Source organism: Pleurodeles waltl, chromosome 3_1 (genome assembly GCF_031143425.1).
Source record: "Pleurodeles waltl isolate 20211129_DDA chromosome 3_1, aPleWal1.hap1.20221129, whole genome shotgun sequence".
Lineage (NCBI taxonomy): Eukaryota > Metazoa > Chordata > Amphibia > Caudata > Salamandridae > Pleurodeles > Pleurodeles waltl.
Genome location: NC_090440.1, coordinates 771,242,566 through 771,269,262, shown reverse-complemented (window position 1 = coordinate 771,269,262; position 26,697 = coordinate 771,242,566). Strand labels below are relative to the sequence as shown.

General features: G+C 43.5%; 1 protein-coding gene across 2 annotated transcripts in view; it reads right to left on the bottom strand.

Moving 5' to 3' along the window:
- DKK3 (dickkopf WNT signaling pathway inhibitor 3) overlaps positions 1-26,697 on the bottom strand; it is a 269,373-nt gene that overhangs the window by 227,067 nt on the left and 15,609 nt on the right. For both annotated transcript variants that reach the window (XM_069223597.1, XM_069223598.1), the window contains exon 3: positions 25,582-25,722. In XM_069223597.1, coding sequence (XP_069079698.1) covers positions 25,582-25,722 — 141 coding nt within the window. The remainder of the gene's footprint in view (positions 1-25,581; positions 25,723-26,697) is intronic.

The window sequence follows — 26,697 nt, the reverse complement described above, 5'->3', positions numbered from 1 at the left end:
TACAGGGAAAGCAATATAAATAACAGTAATTTTTGGTGAAAAGAATCCTGCAAGTTTGTTACATGGAATGGAAGTGCTACAGTTCCAGATGATTGTGCCTCCGGATACTTTCAACATAAGCTATGATATGGTGTGGACTGTACACAACTATGTTTAGCAAGATAATCGAAAGCTTTGCTAATTCAGTACAAATATTTACAGCACTGCATAGCAAGAGCACACGTTCATCAGCACACTCATCAGTAAGAGGGTCAGCTGGTTAGTGGGGTTACGGAGGTTAACAAAACCATATTCTAAGACGTGGACAACCAATGTGAAGAAGCAGGTAACAAATATGTGGCACTTTCCTACTGAATAGGGCTACGTAGAGGACATGGACATATGGCTTATACACCTGGTGCTGCAGCTAAGCAGATCACAGGCTACAAGCTCAATACAGGGCCGTTGTGCAGAGCTAAAAAAGGAGTGACGCAGACTAGTGTTTTTGTTGCCCTTCCTTTGGATGAGGGTACAGCTCATGTTTACATTCTGCATCTGCATTTTCAAGATTATGCAAAGCCCTCTCCCATTCAACATAACATTTTGGCACTGTCTTTCTCATTTTAATGCCTATTGGTGTAGTACTCAGCATACCACTCTTTTTCCTGTTTCCGTCCCTTCCACACTAGCAATGAGAGGGCGCAGGGAAAGAGACGGAATTGGGATGGGTATAGAAAGGAGCAGCTAATGGAACCCTGCTAGATAAGTTGCAGGGAACAGATCCTACAGATACATATTAATGTACGTGTTGCATGTTATCTCCCACGTTACCTTCAATCTAAATTCTTGTCCCTTAACAGTGTCTTTCTGCTCCAGCTTCTGAGTTTCTCAGTATGAAAATCACAAGCCAATTCGTGACAAAGGAAGAGCTGCTGAGGCGGGGCAAAAGTTCATCTACTTGCCCGTGACAAGTCACTGTGGAATTTTGAATCACACAGTGGAGAACAATATTGTGCGATTGCAACTCTGATACTATGTGTCAGTACACCTTGTAGGATCCTTGGATGATATTACCACATTTTTACACAAAAAAGTGTTCAATTTAGAATTCTGGTCCAGATATTAGGGGCTATCATTTAATCTCAACATGGACCTTCCTGAGTTCACCATATAATTTTCTTTAATATGCTGCTGGGCACTTTACACAGATATTAATGTTGTCTCTATATGAATGTGGCGCCATTATTAGGAAGATCAACTGTACAATCTTGGCACCGATACTATGGTAGTTATATGGGTTTGGCACATATAGGGTGAGCACTGCTTCATCTTAGCAAAGATATAAAAGGAGGTCGCTGTATTGCAATGATACAGATAGAAAGGGAATGATCTTAGTACAGATACCGAGGAGGTTACTATTGTTCAAGCAACCATCATAAGATTACTCAGTATTATCTTAGCTCAAAGTTGAAGCGGAGGGTACATAAGGTCACTGTACAGTATAGAGGGCCCTGTAGATTTTAGCATGGTTATGGAGGAGCCAACTGTCTGATCTTAGCACAGATGCTTCGAAGGTTGATCTGCAATATTGTACATACAAGAGGTTCCCAGGACAACGTCAGCTCCACTACAAAGCAAGTCACAGGTCAGTCCCAGCAATATACTAATGTGGTACTTTATGGTTTGGGCATCAGTACTGAGGGAGGTGTCTATAATCTTCCAACAGATAATGGGGTGGGAGGTTCGCAGTACAAATGTTAATTGTCTCTTTGATGGGGTCACTTTGCAGATGCAGGGAGTGTGTTGTTAGATTACAGCAAAGATATCTTGAAGCTACATAGCATAGGCCTGAAGCCAAGCCCGCACTACCACTGTAGTGGATGACACAGTAAGTGCTGCAGTCCACTATAGGCATTTAACTTAAGGGCCCCAGGTACACTTTGCATCATATACTAGAAGCTGACAGGCAAGTTAAATATACCAATTAGGAATACGCCAATTCTACCATGTTTAAAGGATGGGACACAGGCACTTTACTACTGCTTAGCAGGGGTCAACTTCACAGAGTTCTAAAGCCAGAAAAAATAGGATCCAGCAAAATGTGAAACATCTGTTGTGACCATGTAGAAAAGGCAGATTTCCTGCACTCACTATCACAATATTATGATAGTCAAGGCTGATATTTAAAACTCAATACCGTGGTAGAACGAAGTATAAGAAGGTATTTGCCCAATTATTGTAAATACCTGTGTGCTCCCAATTATGACCTAAAAGGCCATGTGCTACAGATTTACACTTAACCTCAGATCAGATATCAAGAGGGATGCTGTATGATTTGAGCACAGCTACAAAGGCAGTCACTTGATAATCTTAAGAAACATACTATAGGCCAGTGGTTTCCAACCTTTTAACTTCTGTGGAACCCCACGTTATGATTACTGGAGCCCGGGGACCCACACTGTATCTTTTTGGGAATCTGGGGACCCCCCACTGAGTCATTACTGAAAGATAGGGACCTAATCTGGTAATATTATTTCATTTTCTAAGCAGTCGCGGACCCCCTGAGAAGGCTTCGCGGACCCCCAGGTGTCCCCCGACCACAGGTTGGGAACCACTGCTGTAGGCTAAGGGTGCAATGTATGATCTAGGAGTAGGTTATACAAGAGAAATATACTCTTTTTCACTAATATTAAGTGGTCCGTTGATGATCTTGACACAGATAATACATAAGCAACTGTATGACTGACAGAAACAAAGAGGGTCACAGTGCACTTGTGGCTTGTTACACATACCAAAAAGGAGCACTGTGTGATTGTGGCACAAATATTAAGGATGCCAAATAGCAATACTTACACCAATACAAGAGGTTTACAGTTCAAACTCACCACAGACACTAACTGGGCTACTACACAATCTGGGTGGACATACTGAGGTGATAATTTAACGATTGTGGCATCCAAACTACATACAAAGGAGCAATGTGTGATATTGGAATAGATAAAAAGGAGCACTGTGTTCTCTTTCACTAATATCAAACGGTCTAAATATGATGCTGACATAGATACAATGGAGGCAATGTAATAACTGGCCAGGGCAATTAAGGGGGCACACTATGCAGCTGTAGCGCCGATGCTAAGGGACTTAACTGTATAATCTTGTCACAGATAAGACAATAATAGGATCTTGAACGCTAGGGGGGTACTTTATCCCATATAATACATGGTCACATCATCACCTTTCGCACAAACCACTTACAAACTTGGCGTATAGCTCTTTCATATGAAAGAGTGAGCATGTTTGTTAACATGAACAATAAAAACAGAACCTCTATTGCAAAATTAAACACATCTAAGACCTCTTAGCTATTTATAACTCGGTATTAGAAACTGATCAATACTAGTTACAAAAAAGCTGTAGTAGCTTGAAATTTGTAGAGTCATGCAGAAAGATTATAGCTTTTCTCTATTTAACTGGTTCTGTGCCTCCGAAGTAATGGTTACGTCCGGCGGCACAGTGCTCCTGTGCCGAGGACGTAACCATTATGTCCCAGCACCAGAGCTCGGAGGGAGCACTAGCTTTCCCTCCATGGGGTTCGCCCCCAACCCTCCATGGCAGGGCTGGAAGGGGAATCGCTTCCCCTTCCACCTGACCCTCCCCCCGTGACGTCTGATGACGTCAGCGCCCAATTGCCCGCTGACCTCATCAGAGGTCAACTCCCGTCACGCTGAAAGGCATGCTTCCAGCACGACCAAGGAGAAACAGATTTGTTTCTCCTTGGTACGGGGGCAGGAGAGGCAGAGACGCATGAAAAGGGAAGGAAAGGCTTTTCCTTTTCATGTTTCTCTAAGCATTCCTGCAGCACTATTGCATAGTGATCGTGCTGCAGGAATGCCCACTAGACACCAGGGACTTTGTTTACATTAGGTAAACAAAGAAGGGAAGCAGCCCCTTGGGCAAGGGTCGCACCCTAAGAGGAGCAATTTATTATAAGACCATTTTGGCCTATAATAATTAGGCCACTAGACACCAGGGATTTTTTTTAATTGTATTTATATTGATAAGGGGGGGCGACCCCTTAGGCAAGTGTCTCTCTCTGGGCTGCAGTATTTTTTATTAGGCCGTTTCTGCCTCCCCCTATATTAACTAAGCCACTAGACACCAGGTATTTTTTTTAATGTTATTTATATTGATAAGGGGGGCGACCCCTTAGCAAGGGTCGCTCTCCGGGGGCAATTTTTTTTATTAGGCCTTTTCTTCCTCCTCTGGTGGCAGATTGGCCTATATTAATTGGACCGATCTGCCACTAGACACCAGGTATTTTTTATTTTTATTTATATTGATAAGGGGAGTGACCCCTTAGGCAAGGGTCGCTCCCGGGGGTGTGAGGGGTTGTTTTTAGGCCATTTCTGCCCCCCCTTGGGGGCAGATCAGCCTATTTCTATTAGGCTGATCTGCCTCCGGGGGGCAGGGGTGGCAGAAACCACTTAGGGACGAGAGATTGGTATGCATGTGTTTTGTTTGGGGGCAGCCCCTTGGGCAAGGGTCGCTCCCCATGGGGGCACATTACTGTTGGCAATATCTGCCCCCCTTTGGGGGTAGATTGGCCTATTTTTAGAAGGCCCATCTGCCCCCAAGGGGGGCAGAAAGCCCACCAGAAACCAGGGAAGATTTATTTTTCAAAATAAGAGGGTGTGGGTATGGCCATACCCCCACACCAAATAAATGGGGTCAAAGTTGTTCTGCCCACCAGTGGGTAGATGGGGCAATTTCTCCCGATCCACACCCGAGGGGCAGAAAATCTACTAGATGCCAGGGAATAAAAAATAAAAAAATGTGGTGGTGGCTCCCAACCAGTATGGGCATGGTTATGCCCCCACCCCAATTGAAGGGGGTGAAAGTCTTTCACCCCTTCCCCCCGCACACTAAAACATCTTATCCCACAGCAAGCAAGAGGACATTTGATTATTTTGGGTTTTGGTTTTATATTTGGGCCAGGAGAGCTTGGATAACTCTCAAAATCGTCCCACTTGGAATGGTGAGGGCTGCACTTTTTGGACTTTGGGACGCTGCCATGTAGAAAAATCCACAGGACCTAGAAACATCTGAAAACTAAACATCTGGTTGAGTCCAGGGTGGTGTGCTTCACATGCACCATTTTCTTACCCACAATTCCCTGCAAATCTCCAACTTTGCTGGAAATCACACATTTTTTCCACATTTTTGTGATGGAACCTTCTGGAATCTGCAGGAATCCACAAAATTTCTACCACCCAGCATTGTCTCATCTATACCGATAAAAATTCTGCCCCACTTGTCAGCCTAAAAATGTTTTTTTCAAACTGCCCTTTTGGACCCGCTTTGGTTCCCCCTCAATTTCGACATGTTTTTGGCTCACCCCTGTCACAGGCACTTCGCCCACCCACACAAGGAAGGTATCATTTTTACCGGGAGAATGAGGGGAACGTTGGTTGGTAGGAAATTTATCCCGGTGTGGTGATCCCACACAGAAATGTGGGACAAATTTGATTTTTTTAGCTAAATTTGAGATTTGCTGAGGATTCTGGGTAAGAAAACACTGGGGGATCCACGCAAGTCACACCTCCCTGGATTCCCTCTGGTGTCTAGTTATCAGAAATGTCTAGGATTGGTAGGTTTCCCTGTATGGCTGCTGAGCCCAGGACTAAAAACGCAGGTGCCCCCTGCAATAATAGGTACCGTATTTTCCGCACTATAAGGCACACCTAAGAGCCTTAAATTTTCTCAAAAATTGGCCGTGCGTCTTATAATACGGTGCGCCTTATGTGTGCACTGAGTTCCAAAATCTGTAAAAATGTTGTTGTGCGACTTTGGTAAGCGCTTTGCTTAATTGACTGTCGGACCATTTTTCGCAGACACAGGGACGTAATACGTAAGCTGGCAGCGATAAACCAATCAGAGAACATTATGTAATACGTACAGTACGTACGTTTACCTTCTCCACTCCTCCGGTAGGTTGACTACCGGTATGTTGCAAAACAACATTTGTTTGTCTAAGGACCCCCCAAAATGGCACCAGTGAAGAGACATGCTTCGAAGGCACAATTCAAACTACAGGCTATCAGTTATGCGGTTGTAAATGGGAATAGAGCAGCTGCGAAAAAATTTAACATCAAGGAATCTATGGTTCGGAAGTGGAGGAAGCAAGAAAATGAACTGCGCCAAGTTAAGAAGACGAAACAGAGTTTCCGCGGGAACAAATCGAGGTGGCCACAGTTAGAAGACCAACTTGAACAATGGATTATTGAACAAAGAACAGCCGGGAGAAGCGTCTCTACAGTCACCATTCAACTGAAGGCAACAACGATAGCACAAGACATGAAGATCGAACACTTTCAAGGAGGTCCATCTTGGTGCTTTCGTTTTATGAAAAGGCGTCATCTCTCCATCCGTGCAAGAACTACCATGGCGCAGCAACTGCCGGCGGATTACAAAGAAAAGCTGGCCATCTTCCGCACCTACTGCAGTAACAAGATTACCGACAAAAAGATCCAGTCCAACCACATCACCAACGTGGACGAGGTCCCCCTCACTTTTGACATCCCCGTGAACCATACTGTGGAGAAAAAGGGGACCAGCACGGTATCGATATGCACCACGGGGCATGAGAAGTCGGCGTTCACTGTTGTTCTTGGTTGCCACAGTAATGGACAGAAACTACCACCTATGGTCCTTTTTAAGAGGAAGACGCTGCCAAAAGAAGAGTTTCCAGCTGGAATCATCGTTATGGCCAATCAAAAGGGCTGGATGGACGAGGAGAAAATGAGAGAGTGGCTGAGAGAGGTGTATGTAAAGAGACCGGATGGTTTTTTCCACGCATCTCCGTCCCTGTTGATCTGCGACTCCATGCGTTCCCATCTTACCACTACTGTGAAAAACCAAGTGAAGCAAATTAATTCGGACCTTGCCATAATTCCTGGAGGATTAACAAAAGAACTCCAACCGCTGGACGTTGGTGTAAACAGGGTGTTCAAAGTGAAGTTGCGAACAGCGTGGGAGCAATGGATGACAGATGGCGAACACACCTTTACTAAGACTGGGAGGCAGCGCCGGGCGAGTTACGCCACCATATGTGAATGGATTGTGGATACCTGGGCTAAGGTATCTGCTTTAACTGTTGTCCGAGCTTTCGCGAAAGCCGGCATCATTGCTGAACAGCCACCTGGCAACGAGACTGACTCCGACAATGATGAGAGAGAACCCGGCATGTTTGATGGTGAAATTGCCCAGCTGTTCAATTCAGACACAGAAGATGAGGACTTTGATGGATTTGTGGGAGAAGATTGATTAAAAAATAATATGAGTGTATTGTTAAATAGTAGAATAAAGATCAACTAAACTAACTGTTTTGCTTCCGTTACCTTTTTACAACACTATGAACACCTTTTTTTGTAGACCATATGTTTTAGCATGCGCCTTATAATACGGTGCGCCTTATGTATGGGTTAAGTACAGAAATAGATCCCTTAATTGAGACTGCGCCTTATAATCCGGTGTGCCTAATGGTGCGGAAAATACGGTAGTTTTGTATTTGATCATTTTGATATGTCCAGATTGTGTTTTGGGCCATTTCCTTTCGCGGGCACTAGGCCTACCCACACAAGTGAGGTACCATTTGTATCCTAACACTTAGGGGAACGCTGGATTGAAGGAAATTTGTGGCTCCTCTAAGATTCCAGAACTTTCTGTAACCAAAATGTGAGGAAAAGGTCAAAGTTTTTTTGGCCAAAGTTTGAGGTTTGCAATGGATTCTGGGTAACAGAACCTGGTGAGAGCCCCACAAGCCACCCTCATCCTGGATTCCCCTAGGTATCTAGTTTTTAAAAATGCACAGGTTTGGTAGGTTTCCCTAGGAGCCGGCTGAGCTAGAGGCCACAATCTACAGCTAGGCACTTTGCAAAAAACACTTCAGATTTCAATGTAAAAATGTGATGTGTCTATGTTGCGTTTCCTGTCGCAAGTATTAGGCCTACCCACGCAAGTGAGGTACCATTTGTATCGGGAGACTTGTGGGGGACAGAGAATAGCAAAACAAGTGTTATTGCCCCTTGTCTTTCTCTACATTTTTTCCTTCCAAATGTAAGACAGTGTGTAAAAAAGATGTCTATTTGAGAAATGCTCTGTAATTCACATGCTCTTATGGGCACCCTGGAATTCAGAGATGTGCAAATAACCACAGCCTCCCAACACCTTATCTTGTGTCCATTTTGGAAATAGAAAGGTTTTCTTGATACCTATTTTTCACTCTTTATATTTCAGCAAATGAATTGCTGTATACCCGTTATAGAATGAAAAGCCATTGCAAGGTGAAGCTCATTTATTGGCTCTTGGTATCTAGGGTTCTTGATGAACCTACAAGCCCTATATATCCCCACAACCAGAAGAGTCCAGCAGACTTAATGGTATATTGCTTTAAAAAATCTGACATTGCAGGAAAAAGTTACAGAGTAAAACGCAGAGAAAAATGGCTGTTTTTTTACCTCAATTTCAATATTTTTTTATTTCAGCTGTTACTTTCTGCAGGAAAACCTTGTAGGATCTACACAAATTACCCGTTGCTGAATTCTAAATTTTGTCTACTTTTCAGAAATGTTTAGCTTTCTGGAATCCAGCATTGGTTTCACACCCATTTCTGTCACTAACTGGAAGTAGGCTGAAAGCACAAAAAAAAGAAAAAAACGGGGTATGTCCCAGTAAAATGCAAAAATTGAGTAGAAAAATTGGGTTTTCTGATTCAAGTCTGCCTATTCCTGAAAGCTGGAAAGATGGTGATTTTAGCCCGCAAACCCTTTGTTTATGCCATTTTCAGCCCTTTTTCCCATTTTTTTGAAAACAAATTTTTTTTGCTGTATTTTGGCTAATTTCTTGGTATCCTCCAGGGGAAACCACAAACTCTGGGTACCTCTAGAATCCCTAGGATGTTGGAAAAAAAGGACACAAATTTGGCGTGGATAGCTTATGTGGACAAAACTTTATGAGGGCCTAAGCGCGAACTGCCCCAAATAGCCAAAAAAAGGCTAGGCACAGGAGGGGAAAAGGCCTGGCAGCGAAGGGGTTAAGGAGTGCAAATATAAACTTATCCTTATCTGCAGTGCTTAATTTGTAAATACGAAGGTGCCAGTGCCCAAAGCCCTCCTATTAAACATGCAGCTGCTGTAATTAAATGTGTGAACATGGAATACTGAGGTGGCGTAATCCTGAAGCCATCTCAGGCCTCTTCAATCCATATAAAGGCACTCGCTGCCCCTTCAGCTCACTCTTGCAGCTTTTTACTTTCTCCCTTTGTGATGCTTTTTCATTTTTCCCTTCATCCGTCTTTCCTATATGTGTCTTTTGCTCGCAGCAGATGCTTGAAGCATAAAAATAAGCCCCGGCCCTCAAAAATAAGTGCTGGTGCTCAGCAACAGCAACAACAAGCAGAAATTAAGCACTGCTTACAAAACCCCATGTATTATAGTAAGACATTGGCGCAGAAATTGAAGGAGTCATTGTTCAGTCTTGGAACAGACACAAACACTGAAGTTTTGGATGAGGAATAAAGGGGCGAATAAGCAAAACTGTCTTGTGAAGATATTAACAGAGTTGTTGTATAATCTTAGCTTCTTCAAGAAACACGAGCATCAAGATAAATGAGGAGCAGTAGAGTAGCCACTGTATTATGGGCCCTAATGCAAGGAAGGAAATGATCCCCGACTCCTGTCATAATTATAAAATAATCACGCTTCAGTGGGAAACTCAGGCCCTTGTGCTCCGGTGCCACTGCACCTGCTGCACTAATAAAAACAATGCCCCTGATGAGGAGCCCCTCCATCCTCATTATCAACTATTGGTACTGTTGAAGCAGATATGTTAATTAGAAATTATTGATGGATATTTATGCATTTTGATTAACAAGAAAACAAAAGAAAACGTTGAAGTAGAGAAATTAGGGGCCAGATGTAGCAACGAATTTGCGACTCGCAAACGGCGAAAATCGCCATTTGCGAGTCGCAAATGCATCTATGGTATGTAGAAATGCATTTTGCGAGTCGGAACCGACTCGCAAAATGCATTTCCGAGTCGCAAATAGGAAGGGGTGTTCCCTTCCTATTTGCGAGTCACAGTGGTATGCAATTCCATTTGCGACCACGTAAGCGGTCGCAAATGGACTCGCAGTTACCATCCACTTGAAGTGGATGGTAACCCACTCTCAAACGGGAAGGGGTCCCCATGGGACCCCTTCCCCTTTGTGACTGGACCCAAAAATATTTTTTCAGAGCAGGCAGTGGTCCAAGGGACCACTACCTGCCCTGAAAAAATCAGAAACAAAAGGTTTCGTTTTTTTTTCTAAGTGCAGCTCGTTTTCCTTTAAGTAAAACGGGCTACACTTTGAAAAAAAAAACTGCTTTATTTAAAAGCAGTCACGGACATGGAGGTCTGCTGTTCCCAGCAGGCCTCCATCCCCGTGAGTGCTCTGAGTCGCTATGGGGTCGCAAATTGCAACCCACCTCATTAATATTAATGAGGTGGGTCTTTGCGAAACTATAGCGACTCGCAGAAGGTGTCTGAGACACCTTTCTGCATCCCAAATTGCGACTTGCAATTTGCGAGTCACAGGGACTCGCAAACTGCAAGTCGCAATTTGGGAGTTTCCTACATCTGGCCCCTAATGTGCACGTTTGAAAATGTGCCCACGAAGAGTGGCTGCCAACTCACATGAATTATACTAAAATGGTTAAAAATGCGTGAAATATTGAAAATACGTAATAATAATGTAGTAATATGTCATTTTGAAATGTATAACGTATGTTTTGAATTATGTTGTAGAGCTAACTTAGCCGAAGTTGTGGCCTAGTTTTGCCATGCCTTGTGCAGCAGCAAAATAACCACGTCCTGTAGAAAAGCAAATGTGTTGAACTGAACCTGACCACTGGATGTTAATAAAGTCTGCTTAGCTAGAGTTTTCTGCAATGTACCGACGGACAGGAGATGATGGAACTAGGCATGTACCAATTTTGGTGTAAGACAGACTCAATGTACTTTCCCAGGACTCGAACAATAGAGACACTGACTGGAGAAGAAGATGCAACATTTTCTATACCTAATGAGCCGGATAATGAGGACATCATACAGTAAACCAATCAAGGAACTGAGGCGTAATCTTAGAACTTATAGATTCGTAAAATAAACATTATTGGTTAGGGTAATAACTGATGATTAATTGACCAATTAGGAATTAGGGGGATGGACTGGGTAACCTTAATAAAAAGTCATGACAGAGGGCTAAGACTCCAGATGTGAGGTGCGAGATGTGAGGGGTGAATTGATGATGTCAGAAGATGCGATTCGAGATTGTCTCATTGGGCTCATGCTCTGAGAGCCTGATGCATTGCTGATTGATTGATAACCTGAAGACGAAGACTGTCTGATCCATTCTGTGGATAGGTAGCTATGACAATGTGACAGATTAAACTTTTGTGCCATTTCTTTCTAGGTACCAACTGCGCTGTTTTATATTTTTTCTCCTAGTTAGATGCTTTCCAAATTCATGTTCTAAGTTTTTTTCGCATGAAGTCCCACATGCTTAATTCTAAACTGGGTTAGGTAAGGTTCCTTTGGGTGACGCTGACAGTGACAATGATTGGCGAACTGGTTGCTGAACTCTATCATTAATGTCGATATATTCATATTTGTTGGCTTCTGCTGAAGCATTAGAACACATGTTTTCTCAAGTTTTGATTAGATTATGTTACTGGTGGTCACTAATGAGCTAATTCTGAGCTGACTGAATAAAGTTTGTTCCAACCTGATGACTTAACATCGTAACAATAGGGAAATAATTATAATTATAAATAAATATAAAAATATATTGAGTTGTGGTTATTGATGAAATATTGATGTTATTATCTGCTAACTAAAATGTTGCTTATTAATTAAGGTTTTGAGCATTGATTATTGATGTTCATCGATTACTACATAGCTAGGATACTCCATGCGATCCAAAAGGTTCATCGGCCTATTCGCGTCCCCTTGTAAGTTTACTTACTAAGGATCAGGCGCGCTAGCAGTACACATCTTTTAGGAAGTTTGTGAAATGCATTGTTATGGCTACTTGTCTTGTGGAGAGGAGGGCAAGGCAGTCATTTGACTTCTAGGAGCACTTACTGGCCTGATCTAGTATTCCTCAAACAAAGCACCATCGTTTTTAACCCTCCATCGTATCATGCCAGGCTTTTTCTCAGTGTCACTGCTCACATCTCACACACTGATTATTACTGCCTCTTCTCTCCTGTTCATCACCACCCTCCCCTACTCAAACATGCTCATTACATCTTCTGCTCTCCCCCTACCTAAGGCACAGTACTGGCTATTGACAGCACACTATTGCTCTGTCTCTTGTGAAACTAGCATTTTTGAAGAAGACTCCTTCCTCGTTCTCTCGGCCGTAATCCTTCCTTCCATATTTTTTTCTCTTGTGTTCTGTCAGCACTCTGAGAGATCCATAGGGGTGTTTTTACATCCCGAAGTTAAGCACACCTTTGTTACTGAGGAAATACCATTGAATGATGTCTAGGTATAAGGGAAAAAAAACAATAGGGCTCACTCTCTCCCCAGTCACAAAAGGTACTAAGTCTTAACACTTAAAACTCCATTTATGCAGATATTTTCTGCACTTCGGGGGATATGACATCAAAACTTCTCTTCAAGTATTTAATCTATCTTAGAGCCATTCCTTCAAGAACCAAGAAGCTTGAAATGGGGGTATTTACTCGCAAACCGGAAAACTGCTTTCTTAGAACATTAACTCACGTAACTACTAGTACTCCTTCAGTGCCCCAAAATCGGAGTTAGGAGTTAACTGGATGAGGCGGAAATAAGAATAAAGTAAACTATTCTTGTATTGAGAATTTGGTCCAAATTTATTAATGTACACTAAAATAAACAAATTAAGGACTTTCTCTGGAGTGTGTCTAACATGGTGGATGGCTCACAAAATGGAGAGCAGAGCTATTAGTCTGAATGAATTGTATCAAATGTAACAGAGTATTGTTAAAATAAAAAATATCAGAAAAAAATAAAAGTACTGGGAGTATGTGAAGAGAACAGTCTGACAGAATGTGTGAAGCAATAGCATGGCTATTTGATACCTTGAGTGAAAGGAATCCCTAGGTATTGAAGAGCATTTCTGGGAAATGGGCTGATGCCCACAAGGATTCAGCCTTGCTTCACACCTTGCTTAACATCTATCCTCTGCACCCTGCCAGTGTGCACTATCCCCCATATGCCTGCCCCATACGTAGCAATCAATACTGATTTGGATGTGTAGACAGACAGGACCTCTTTCATAGGTTTCGTGCCCAAATTTTTTAAAAAAATCTGCAGCCCTACTAAGGACTTTTCCATTAACGCCACTCTGTTTTCCACCATTGGCTTCCAGGGGAGCTTCTGAATCAAAAACACCCAGATAGGAACAGGTCACCGACTCCTCAACTCTGGCACTGTTAATATAAAAGAATGGGGTTTTCTTAGGACGCAACCCACACACACCTCATGAAAAATGTCTTTTTAGGGTTACCCTGTAGGTCAAGGTCATTTATAAAGCTAATATATTCATCAGTAAGGCCCTGTAATGCTCAACCAGTACTTGTGACTAAAACTGTGTCGTCTGCCTAGAGTAGGATCGGGGAATAGCGGTACCGACATAAGCGGTGTCTCTTGAACTAAAAGTAGGAGCTGCCTCTATTTTATTAGTATAAAGTGAGAAAAGAAAAGCGGAAAGGACACTGCTTTGCCTCACACCTCGTTTAATATCAAATGGGTCCGTACACTCCTGGTCGCTACCATAGTGGACTGATGCTTTCATCTCCGAATGGGGTTGCCTAATAAAAGTAATTACATCTTCACCTATACCCATCTCGGACACAAATGCCCAAAGCTTAGAGTGTGTGTCACAGTCAAAAGCTGCTGATAAGTCCATAAAAGCCATGAAAGGAGTGCCGCGTATTTATATATAACCAAACTCAGATTCAAATTCTGATCTATGGTACCCATTGCCTCCTTGAACCCATATTGTGAATCTAGAAGTAAGTTATTGGTATTAGCCCACTCCTCTAACCTTTGGAGCAAGATTTGTCCCATTATTTTGTCTGTAGAGTCCACAAGAGATATGGGCCTGTAATTCATTGGGAGGGTCCTAGCTCCCTTTTTTTAAGTGGGAACAATAACAGACTCTTTCCTTGAGGGGGTGTTGGTCGACCTCTGCAAACATATTAAAAGCATTAGTTAGTAGTGGGCCCCACAAATCCTGACAGTCCAGATAAAGGTCAATGGGACCCCATCTGGCCCGGTGTCTTCCCTCTGCAGCTCCCCCTAAGTGCACCTGTGTAGGGTAGTCAGACCATTCTTTAAAGAAGGAGGAATTCAGAATCCTCCAAAAGGCAGCACTATCCTTGGTTTGACTCACCACCCTGAGATCTTCCCATGCCTTGTCCCTGATCTCCCTAACCCGCTCTTCCCTTGCATTCCGGTAATCGGCCCTGGCCTTCTTTATCAGGTCTCTGTCCTTCAGCTCAGCTCGCAAAGCAGTATGAAGTTTAGCCAGGGCTTTGGAACATGCCAACTTCAACTATCCTCTAGGGTGCGAGTTTGTTGAGTCACTCACTCTTGTAAGTGCAATGCTAATTCAATCTGTATTCCCCTAAAGGCCTCCTTAATCACAATGGGACCTGCTTCCATGTCAAGTCTTATGGAGAAAGCTTGTTGTTTGTCACGTAGTAGAGAGGCCATAAAGATGACCTTATCCACCTTAGCCTACTTAACCGTAAATCCATTTTCCTACCCAGTATAGGGTGGTACCTTATCTTAGTCCAGGGCTCCTTTGCTCCTACCCATTTCAGACTGCAGCACAGGAGTGCATGGTCACTGAAACCACTGAATTTAACCTGACATCCCCCCAATAAGGCCCCTACCAACTCTGAACAGAAAATATAATTGATAGTGGAAGGACAGATCGTACTCCACAAGGTTGGCTCCTCCCCACCTTACATCAGCATTTATGGTGTATTTTACAACAAAATGGTTGAGGGCATTACCATACTCATCATGCCTTAAATGCACAAGTCTTCACTACAGTATGGAAGGCCACAGCTCGTATTGGAGATTATAGGGTGGCAGTGAGTATTAAAATTGCCAACCCAAAGGAATTCCAATGGTTCCTTGCGGGCCCAATTGAGCCGCTGGATCATAGCCTCTGATGCATCTATAACATGTGGGAAAGAGCCATCAAAAAAAATATTATAATAGTTGATTAAAAGGAGGTCTCAGTCTTGATCTACTTCCAATAAAATACACTGGAAAAAGGGAGGCTCATTAAAATGCATAGTAACTCTCCCCTTAAAGGAGTTTGAAATAAACCAACCCCCTTTGGCCCTACTTGTCCTAGGGGTCTTGCAGGTAACAAATATATGTCTGATACCTATCTATGCTATTAAAACACAAAAGAGAGTGGTGGGAGTCAAACCGCCCCACACATATTCCCAAAGCAAAAATACACATCCATAAACCACTGGAAGTGTGGGGTGGTCAGAGATAAGGGTGAAACTGGATTAGTGCACCCTCAGTTAATAATGCTGATTAGGCGTAGGTTAGTTCTAAGGGGAGGTGTGTGTAGAGAGTGTCTATGGCGATGGCTGTGTCTTACAAGAGGGAGTTCCTTTTACGGATGAGGTGGTCTCACACACATAATAGTGTCATGCTTCATCATTTGACCACCTAGCCCCACCCAGGTAAGATAGTACTACCTGGGCGGACTCAAACACAAAAGAGAGTGGTGATGGTCAAACCGCCCCACACATACTCACCTGTGTATTTTGCTTTGGGAGTATGCGTGGGGCGGTTTGATTCCCACCACTCTCTTTTGTGTTTTAATAGCTTAGCACAGCGGTTCGTGGTGAGAGTTTTACTTATTTACAAAGCTACTACTCTTTGATAACTTCCAAGAGTAGCACTAGCTACATCTACCCTAACATGGCAGAAGGGTTAGCTTACAACGAGGAGGAGCTCCAGGCTATCCTCTAAGCGCCTTCACTGTTAGAGGACTCCTCACTGACAAAGACAATAGCCCAACTGGGCGACTGGGACACACTCATTGAACTCAAAAGAACACAAATTAAAACCATACTGCACGGGGCTGTTCTAACGGAGTACCTACGCAATGACGCAGCTCCTAATGGACTACTCGTAACCACTGAACCATGCATCTTCCTTGAAGATAGGGAGTTCAGAAAAGATTGGTCACTGATAGCCTGGAAGTGCACACAAGATTGGCTGATCCTGATCATTAAAACAGCCTCCAGGTTATCAGAGACCTTGATGATACAGATTAAGACAGCTGAAAGCAATCTGAAAACCGGTTTGACAACCACTGCATTAAAAAAGAAACTAGACGAGACAAATAAAACAATCAATGAATTCAAAGACTATCTCACCCAACGCAAAATTACAAAATTTCAGAAAGACCTAGAGAGGTTCTCATTGGAGAAGGTACATCCATACTCTAAGGAGTACTACGTGGCTAAGTCCCCTCTACTCTGACACGTCCTCCGGGGGTTATTCTAGCTCTGACTCCGATAATGACCGCACACAGTCCTCACGCCCAAGACGTGGCCGAAGGGGTAACCCAAGGAATATTTGGCCTCTCCCCTATGAAGGTCCCCCGGCGGACCCCTCACATAATATGCCACCTTGGGCTTGGCCATCTCCCTATGGGACACCCAACCAATTCCAACCCCCAATATATCCTCTACCACTAGCCACCTGGGCTTACCCTAATATTCCTTTTTTGGGGAGAGGCCCTGGACTAGGAAGGGGAAGGAAAAAGGGAGTGAGTTGGAATCTAAGAGAGGTGCAAACAGACAACGAGACTCCCAGCACAAGCAAGATGTAACCAATAGATCTACTACCGTCATTACCTTGAGCTCTAAAATACTGACATAATGAGCTCCAAGCAATAGAGAAGGGCCTGGGTTTCGTCCCCACACCCAAGCTAGATATTTTCAAGCTAAGAATTGAGTTGGCGGAGTTCTTCCGTAAGATAAGACTGAAAACCTTCTTCCTCCACCATCCCGAACCTACTATCGGGCTGGAAAGGAACACAGGTTTACGTCCAAAATCAAAATTTACCCCTTCGTGCCTTCGAGAAATCGGTAAGCAAGAAAATAGACAATCTGCAAGCAGATCAGAGTGAGGTTTTCCACAACATCAGCACGCAGGAAATAGTAGCCCTCAATGACTTGAGCAATGACCCCTCGATTGTTGTGAAACCAGCCGACAAGGGAGGCGCCATAGTAATAATGCCTATAGTCATGTATAAGGAACAATGCTTACTCTTACTAGGTAACAATCACCACTACAAGAAACTGTCTAAGATCCCTACAGTAGACATAAAGGAAGAAATAACCTTTCTGACGAGGAAGGGCCTAGACAATGGTTGGATAACGAAACATGAGGCAGCTTTTCTGAACCAAATCTATCCCAAAACTCCCTACTTCTATATTTTGCCAAAGATTCACAAGAATAAGCATCCTGACCGGGGAGACCGATAGTGTCAGGGGTCCTGGTACTATTAAGCAACCTAGAGTTTGACAAAGACCGAGAACAACTGATGACCCTCGATGTTGAGTCGCGCTATACCAACATTCCACAGGAAGCAACTCTAGAAGTGATCAGCAATTTGCTGAGTAACAGCATCTGGGATTTCATCACTCCTCAAGAATTTGTCTTAGACCTCGCTCATCTGGCATTGACCAGAAACTTTTTTGAATTTGACAAAAACTTTTATCTACAGATACAGGGCACCTTAATGGGAAGCACTTTTGCACCTAGTCTGGCCTGCTTATATATGGACCACTTTGAAAAAGAAATGGTGCTTACAGAAGACAATCCATTCTTTGATAACATCAAGATATGGAAAAGATATATTGATGACATCTTCCTCATCCGGAAAGGCACGAAGGAGGAAGCCACCGCTTTTGTCACATGGCTAAACGCCCTGAATCCCTTCTTAAGATTCACGTCCACCATGGGGGACCCAGCCATCTCATTTCTCGACCTTCTCATAACTGAGAAGAACGGTCTCCTCAAAACCGAGGTATACTATAAACCAACTGACAGGAATAACCTGCTGCAATTTCACAGTTTTCACCCACGTTCCCTCAGAGAGAACCTACCAGTAGGACAGTTCCTACGTCTGCGACGTAATTGTACAGAGCTCACAGATTTTAAGAAACATGCCAAAAAGCTCAATGATAAACTACAAGTGAGAGGATACCCTGCATACCTCTTGAGGAGAGCTGAAAAACGTGCTCGCTTTAGCAACAGAGAGACATTATTACAACCCACCACCAGAACCAATAAGGAAGATACTTTAATTGTGTAACTACATTTAACCCTGCGTCCAACACTATAAAAAAAACAATAAATCAGGACTGGAAAATTCTAACCTTAGGAGGACTACCCTTCCAACTGCCCCTGAATGCCTTTACAAAGGCAAAGAGTATCCGGGACATGATTGTCCACACTCGACCACGGGACAATCCCGCTATAAACAGACAAGGAACCTTATTGGACTTACCACCCCCCAAGAGGACATTTCCCCTGCAGCAACTGCAGTGTTTGCCTGTTCACTAAAAAGACCCTTGCAGTGGAATTGGGCCTACAAACTCCCTGGGAACTGAGGCAGATCACCAACTGCAGCAGCAAGAACGTTATCTATATGATAACATGCCCATGCGGTCTGAGGTATATTGGGATGACAAACCGAAGAGTAGGCACACGCATCTGCGAGCACAGGAGCACCATTCACTGCAAAAGAGATGCCACAAAATTGACAGAGCACTATGTCACCAGAAACCATCATCCCAACGACATGGAATGGGTGGTCATAGATCAACTCAAACTCACAGTAACAAATTTAAAACAAAAGTTACTATTCTACGAACAGAGATGGATATGGAGGCTACACACTGATACGAATGGACTTAATGACAACATTTAATGGTCCACCCTGGGCTAACATCCTTACCCTGTATCTGCCTTAGTATATAGTATATACTTTAATCTAGGATTTTTTCTTGGATTCTTCTCCCAATCATGCCTTTATATCCCAAACCCACAATAATAGACATCTTCTGTAGGGTTTCAACTTCCCCCACGTGTCCCTCCCGCCCCTTCTTACATTTCCCGTCTTCCCTGGGAGCATTATGACACGCCGCCAGACCATGTCTCCACACTCGAGACACGCGTTGCGGCAGCGCTGATTTAATTACACTCTGGGAGCATTATGCACCCGACTGTGTCTACACTCTTGAGACACGTGTCGCGGCAGCGCTGGTGCGCACATCACCATTCCTCCTATATGACTTCCAGAAGCGCCACATACGTTTCCCTGACGCCGGATTTTTCTGGTGCTGCATTTACGACACTTCTTACCAATCACAACCTTTTTAAAATACTGGGTGCCCTCTCTTTCCAGCACCAGAGCGGCTGGGCACTGGCATGTAGGTACACCCACCGGTATTTCCCTTTGGAGTGGTAAGTCATTTTCCAGGCTTTGCCTGCATCTTGCATTTTCTGAATTGTTTACCTTCTGGACGGAGTTCAATTCTCCCCCCCTTTTTTGCCCTTAAGGTAATTCCTACTGAGCTTACCAGTCTGGCCATCTATTAACTCCGCTGGGCATTTCCCAGTACCTTACATTCTGCTCTTCCGAAATCTTCCTTGTCTTTGTTTAATCCCCCCTTAGAGTGTGACTACAAGGGATACCTCCCCGGCATTACCCAGACCAGAGGCTAGTCGCCTTTTCTCCTGGGGTGAGTCACCACTGCATGTGTGTGTGTGTTTCTATTTCAGCACTGTTTTTACCACCATGTGTGCTGTGTTTTGTGCTGTGGTTTGTAACACTATTTTACCATATTTATTGTAATTTCCAGTTTATTAATTTCTTCTATAGACCTACCCTAGTGTGAACAATCTGTTCAGGTAGGCCATTTATCTTTTTCCTTACACTCAGCGAGCATGCCTAATAGCAGGCATGTTTAGGGGATCGTAGACCCTGACAATTGCCCCTGACCTTCCAGCACATAGAGAGGGCAGAAACATGTTGGTCACTGTTTTTTAGATTCTATGAGACATTAGCACTCAACTGAGTCCCTATCCCTTTTTAGCCTTACCTGCATGCACCTTTATTAAAGTACCCAACCAATCGGGATAGGTGACATGTATGGTAATTTTATTCTTACCTCATCTGGATCCCTGATAATTATCCAGTAAGATTTATTTCAGCACTCCCTCTGCCGTTCCTTTAGCAACGAGGTTGAGCCTGCCCAGGTAGTACTATCTTACCTGGGTGGGGCTAGGTGGTCAAATGATGAAGCATGACACTATTATGTGTGTGAGACCACCTAGTCTGTAAAAGGAACTCCCTCTTGTAAGACACAGCCATCTCCATAGACACTCTCTACACACACCTCCCCTTAGAACTAACCTATGCCTAATCAGCATTATTAACTGAGGGTGCACTAATCCAGTTTCACCCTTATCTCTGACCACCCCACACTTCCAGTGGTTTATATATGATAACTATCTATGCTACACGTATCAGTTGCCCACATCTCTTGAAGGCAGATAACTTGGTACTTCACCACTAAATCTGACAACTCAGGGTCACCCAACTTCTTACTTAGCCCTGTGATGTTCCATGAAAGAACCTTAACCAAGTTGTAATGCTGTCTGTATCTAACCACAGATTCCATCTTAACCACTGACTCCATTTTGTGCTTAGCGTAGTTTCAAATGCCATCACATTGATGGCGCAGGGATGTTTCTATGCAAAACTTGTTAACGTGTTTTTGCTTTCCTCGCCGGAGAAGTGAACACAACATGGGGGATGCAACTTTGATAAGACTGTACAAGGATGAGAATATTTATGACAGAGAAGGACACAGCTCAGTCTTGGGAAAACAACTTGGGATCTGGCCAATCTCTTTACGTGTTTTTTCAACACTGACCAAGTACAGCCAGCGCTTGAATTTCACAACTTACCCAAAGGGAGGGGGTTTCTAGAATCTTCTTCTTAAGTTTGTTTAAAGTATATAAGTTGGAGAAGCTTGACACTGGTGTAGAAGGAACTCATTTCTGACAGTGGACGCATTGTCCAGAAGAATCGAATTGGGGAAGTTTCTCCTGTCTCAGCTGTCACGGGTTCCACAGCTTGACGTTGGCAGACAAGGATGATGTTAGATTCGAACCCCATGGTGATGTATTTTTAAATCTTAATATCTAGCTTTACTGTGTGCATGCATGAATATACCTATTCACTGCATATATAGTTATTGTTGATATATTGCATTTTCTCTTATTATTATCCAAATGCTGTGATTATCTTAATGGCTGCATGTATGTTGCTGCATTCACATTAAGTGCTCATGTTATTATTTTCATAGTTTTGTGTTTGAGACCGGGAAGTGCTATATTAAATTCATTACTCAGACTAAAAGTGCTGCATTCTTTAGCTTTGTTCCCTCTCCGTCTGAAGTAAAGCATAACAAAAGTCAGGTGAGGGGGGTTTTGTTATTGGGTGGTCATGTTGTAACTGACCCACAGCCATGGGGAGACTCAATGGGTGGCCTAATAGTCAGTAAATCATAGCTCTCAGCCCCACCCCAGGGAAAGCCTTGTCTCATTGCCACAGTGCGCTTCCAGTGAGACATGTTAGAGATCCCCGTACTCAACTCTCGGATGGGGAAGAGAGGTATATTAAAAAAAAAAAAAAAAAGGGAGGATGGAGATTACTGAGGGCCCATGAAAATGGTTGAGAGCATGGTTCAATAAATTGGTCACCACCCCTGGGGATCTAAAGTTTGCAACTACACAGTACTCAGCTAACAACTTAGGAGACATACCCACCCAGTCCACCCTTATAGCCATAAGAATTTAGGCTGGGACAACATACTCCTAGCCATAATCAGTAGTGAAGCAGTATGTGACTTTAACTGCTCAGTTGTTTTGGTCTGGGCTGGCCTAAGTTGTGGTACATTTGTCAAATTGAGTACATATGGGCACAATGCAGAGGGAAGGTGTAGCCTTACTTGATCACTAAGCCTCCTTGAGTCTAAAGCTGATACGGGGCCCTCATCCTTGCTAAACAGGTAACCGTGTTTCACCCCCCAAGTTCCCTGCTCCTTCAAGCTACCCATAGTTATATTATGGGACGTGCAGGGGTGTATGGAAAAGTGCTGCAATGTTATAAGCAGACAATGCTCTAACTGCCTTTGATGCCCTCTGTCTGTCTAGGATTCCACATTCCTGTTCACCTCACCAATCACAGCGGGTATTAAGTGCTATGAGTACGTTCGCACAAGTACCGCTGTCAACCTGCCCCCCTAAAGTGACACAATGTTGTACATGACCCCCTAGGATTTATCGTAAAATTGTCATGGGCCACTAAGTTAGACAATTTAGCCTCGATGCCATCAAGGCAGTCCTGGTGGGGGGTTTCAGGAGGTGTTTCAGTATAAGTTCAACCCTGGCACAAAGCTCATTGTTGTTGTTATGTGCCACTGCAGCTGCTGCCTTCCCCTTGATCTCCAATGTCTCCTTAGAAATGGTAGCCGGTCTTTTCTGCACAGCTCCCCTCTTTCTTCTTTTTTACTGGGGGCTCACTTGAGGAGGGCAGAAGAGAGTGCAGTGGACTATATCCAGGTGGAAATACTGGTAAGTCAGACACATTGTTAGTCAAAGAACGCTCCCCCTGGTCCCTGCCCATTTCAATTTCACTATGGGGGAGATGTCTAAACTGGCCGCTCAGTAAGTTCGAACTCTTTTGAAGAAAATCTCCTGCAGCACGTGACTAGAAAGAGTCCAAGGTGGCAGTGGTATCCACTGCCGCTGTCCCAGTTGTGATCTTTCTTTTCCCCATGTTCTTACCTCAGGACCACAAGGCCAGCCGATATCAAAATGGGCTGCTGACAATGAGATCCAGCCAAGAGCGGTGGCCCAGCCAGCAGGTGAAGAGATAAAGAAGCTGGCCTAGCGTCCCCTGGTACTGAGATTGGGTCTGAGGCTTTAAACACCTTAGTCTCATTGGGTAGCTTTTGAAGAAATCCACAAACCTAATCATATTGAGATGGCCAAGTGCTATGCAATAAAGAAAAAGAGGAGTATTGAGCAGGTTCGGGAAAGGGTCCAGCTGTTTTAACCCTCGTAATGGCTCCAATCAGCTCACAATAACAATACAGTGATGGGAAGTCCGCCATGCCGTGGTGGAATGACAGACCAGTCATTAACTTTTTTTGTGAACTCAGACTTCTGAAGCAAGAGACTGCATTCCGAAAAAAAACTAACACCCCTAATGCATTCTTGTGCTTTCTTTTAGCGTACAATGGCCATTTGGACATTTCTCTTTTGCACATACACCATGGTGTACATGGTGGGCTCAGACATAAAAAAAAAACTGAGGAAAGGCTGATGAAGGGGCCATCTTACATAAGGTGGCTTTTCCAACATTTTTTCCCTAGCAGCTGGCCCGCCTAGCGGTAGCTCTATGCTCGGGAAAATCACCATCCTGCACTCTAAAAGAGCTACTGGCCACCTTTAGATGAGGCCCTAAGTCAGGTGACATAAAGTAGCAACGTCATATAAAATAATCATTATTATTACTATGTGAAAACCAGTTCTTTCTAAGGCTGAAAATTGGTTTTATAAATGTGACTTACGAAATTCAAGCTTAAACTTCATGTAGCACTCAAGGTGTGAACTAATTTCTATGTCGTCATGCTTTTGGAGAAATAGGGAGTAAAGGCACAAGGGAATACCTAACTTTAGTCTAGAAAACACAATTAGCTGAGAGGGAATCTAGAAGATTTTAATTCTCACGGTGATACTTAAGCCACAAATCTGCAGAGAAAGGGGATCGCTTGAATTTTTTTTTAAAGTGAATGGAAGGGTTTCCTTAATGAAAATCAACAATACCAGAAACCTATGGCATATACCTGTGGCAGCTTAGAACTAGTAAAGTGGCAATTTTGCTCCTTTTTTTGACACTTACTTTAGGGGGCTATTACAAACACTAAACGTGGCAGCACTCTTAAAACCGTACTCAAAAGGCGAGTTCCTTCAATGCTTGGAGACATTCCACATAGAAATTAGCTGAGCCACATTGCCTTGTTGAAATGTGCTAGTGAAGTCCATGTGCCAGGGCAGGACTCATGCTCGAAGCGCCAGAATTTGTGCATCTACGAGGGAGTTGGGTACCTTTTGTGAAAGAGACTAAGGGTCTTACTGACTCTTTGGTGACCCTAGCTGAATGGTGAGGAGGCAGTCAGGAGACAGCTCAACCCTGGTGAGGCACAGCCTTCCTGTTACCTGCAGTACCCACGTCCAGAAATATACAGCTGTGGGTAAGGGCTAAGGTTTGGGTTGCACCAGGGCACTAAACACCTAGCCACTTTAAAGTGCTGAATGTCCTCATTTAAGGTGATGCATTTAAGAACATTGGTATACCTTTGTTTTTTAGAAGATTAGGTGCCCATGAATAGGCTGTCCCTCTGTTATTGTATAAAAAGTGCATAAAGGCTACAGCTTTTAGTGTTAACCAACCCTTTTCCGGAGGCAAAGATTATGGACTCTGGCTCCCAGTTCTGGGATGCACTGGGCACTAGGCCATCAGGCCAGTGTAGACTTGGGCCAGTACTACAGTAGGTAATTAACACTGCCTTTACTTCAATTTCAATGGATATACAAGATCCTTTTAGTCTGGGTGGCCTAGCTGTCAAACCACCAGTGTGGTAGTTCCTCTGCACTGGCAGCCGCAATGTCGCCAAATTTAGACCTTGCTGCCAGTGTGGTGAGTTCCTTACTCTGAGACAGCATCAATCCACATAATGGGGGCGGCTGCTCGAGGGGAGGAAATCTGTGATACAAAGGTGCGGTGTTTTAACACTGCTGTTACAAATGTAAGTCTTGAATACCCTCCCATTTATGGGTCCAATTACAGGGGCACTCACAAAATTGCCTGCGTTTTATTGCAGTATTTGTGTGTTCCTTTGGTCCAGCTGATCACAGCTCCATCTTGGGCACCACTTCCTTCTGCTGTCCTCAAAGTAAAATGGTAGAATGCTGCGAAGAGAGGTTCTCCTGTAGCCCCCACCCATTAATTAACTCACATTGTTGATTAAAAAAATAGTGCAAGCTGAATTGCCTCTTAGAGCTTTTACAATAGTTCATCTAAATAGCTAACTCAAGGGTACTTATTTGCATTAACACAGGGCAAATTAAAGGTTCAGTTGTCTCTGTCTGGATTTCAATCTGCGACCTAAAGCTTATGGGGCGATATTTGCAGATGACCCTGGCATTTTATGCTCAGATAGCCCAACACTCTTAGCAATCTTGCCTTCAAACGCTTATGTGTATGATCATGTGGTACTTAATGTGACATCAAGCTGAATACAAATATCCCTGATAAAGCATGAAAACAATTTTCGTTCGCACAATGACAGTATTTAGAAACCAAACCTATAAAAATACACATACCTTATCAATTTCCTGATGAATAAGAACAGTTTCATTTCCAACCTTCGTCTCTGTATTCGATTCATTGTGGTAGTTTAGAGGTAACATCCCCGGTTCCACATCTGGTCCTGTTTCGTCAGCACCATCTTCTTCAACTTCCATCTGCACATTTCATAACATCGAGGTTACATTATGTCAACTCCTTAATAATGAGCAGCACTTAAAACTGGACAGCAGAGTAGCTGAGAGGTCTGTTTTCAATTACCCAACCCCAGTAAATGTCAAGTAACTTACTCATTTCTTGTGTCTCTTGTTTATATCATATTCCTGGCTCCCCACAGCTCCATTCTTTTGCGCTGCTTAAACTAAAACAGCATGGAAGGTTCTGCTGCAGGAACAGAAGTCCTTAAACAACCTGCTACCGAACTTCACGGCATTAGATGTCAGCAGAGAGAAAGCAGCTGTAAACTGCTGAGCTCCCTATCACGGACATGTGACTGGAGAACAACACGTATACTGGTAAAATGAATTGTATGTTACTGACAAATTATACTCCTTTTGTGCCTGGGGTAGGCAGAGAGCGTGAACTATGGACAGTCTGACGAGAGGCCCATCCTGCGCACTGAAGTAACCTGAAGGTTACACGCGGCACAACATACAATTCCTGATAAATAAATATGTGCACGCAGTAGGTGATGTTAGGGTCGCTGAGCACCCCTTATTTGACTTTACACGGCACTCAACACCACGGACCAGAGGAAAGCACTGTGGTGAGCCGATGTAAATGGATTCTTTTCCTATAGATTTGAGAAAATCAGCAAAACCCCATAAATGAAAGGGAAGGATTCGAATCGTGTAGTGTGCCCTTGGTAACGTGTCTCTGATGCTCAGTCTCCTCGGCAGTCTCAACTCAGCTTCAAAGCACACCTGCTACTTTCCCCTCTCCTTCCCTCGATAGGGCATGCTCCCTGGACTCTTGCTTTCAGAAAGCAATGGGTTGTTGTAATAGCGCTGCGAAAATAAAGATAATATCCAGCGATGTTGCTTTGGAATGTAATTTACATTAAATTTTATGTGAGAAAGGTAAATCCGATGTAGGTATAGTACTTAAATATGTGTGTGGGCTTATATGTGTCT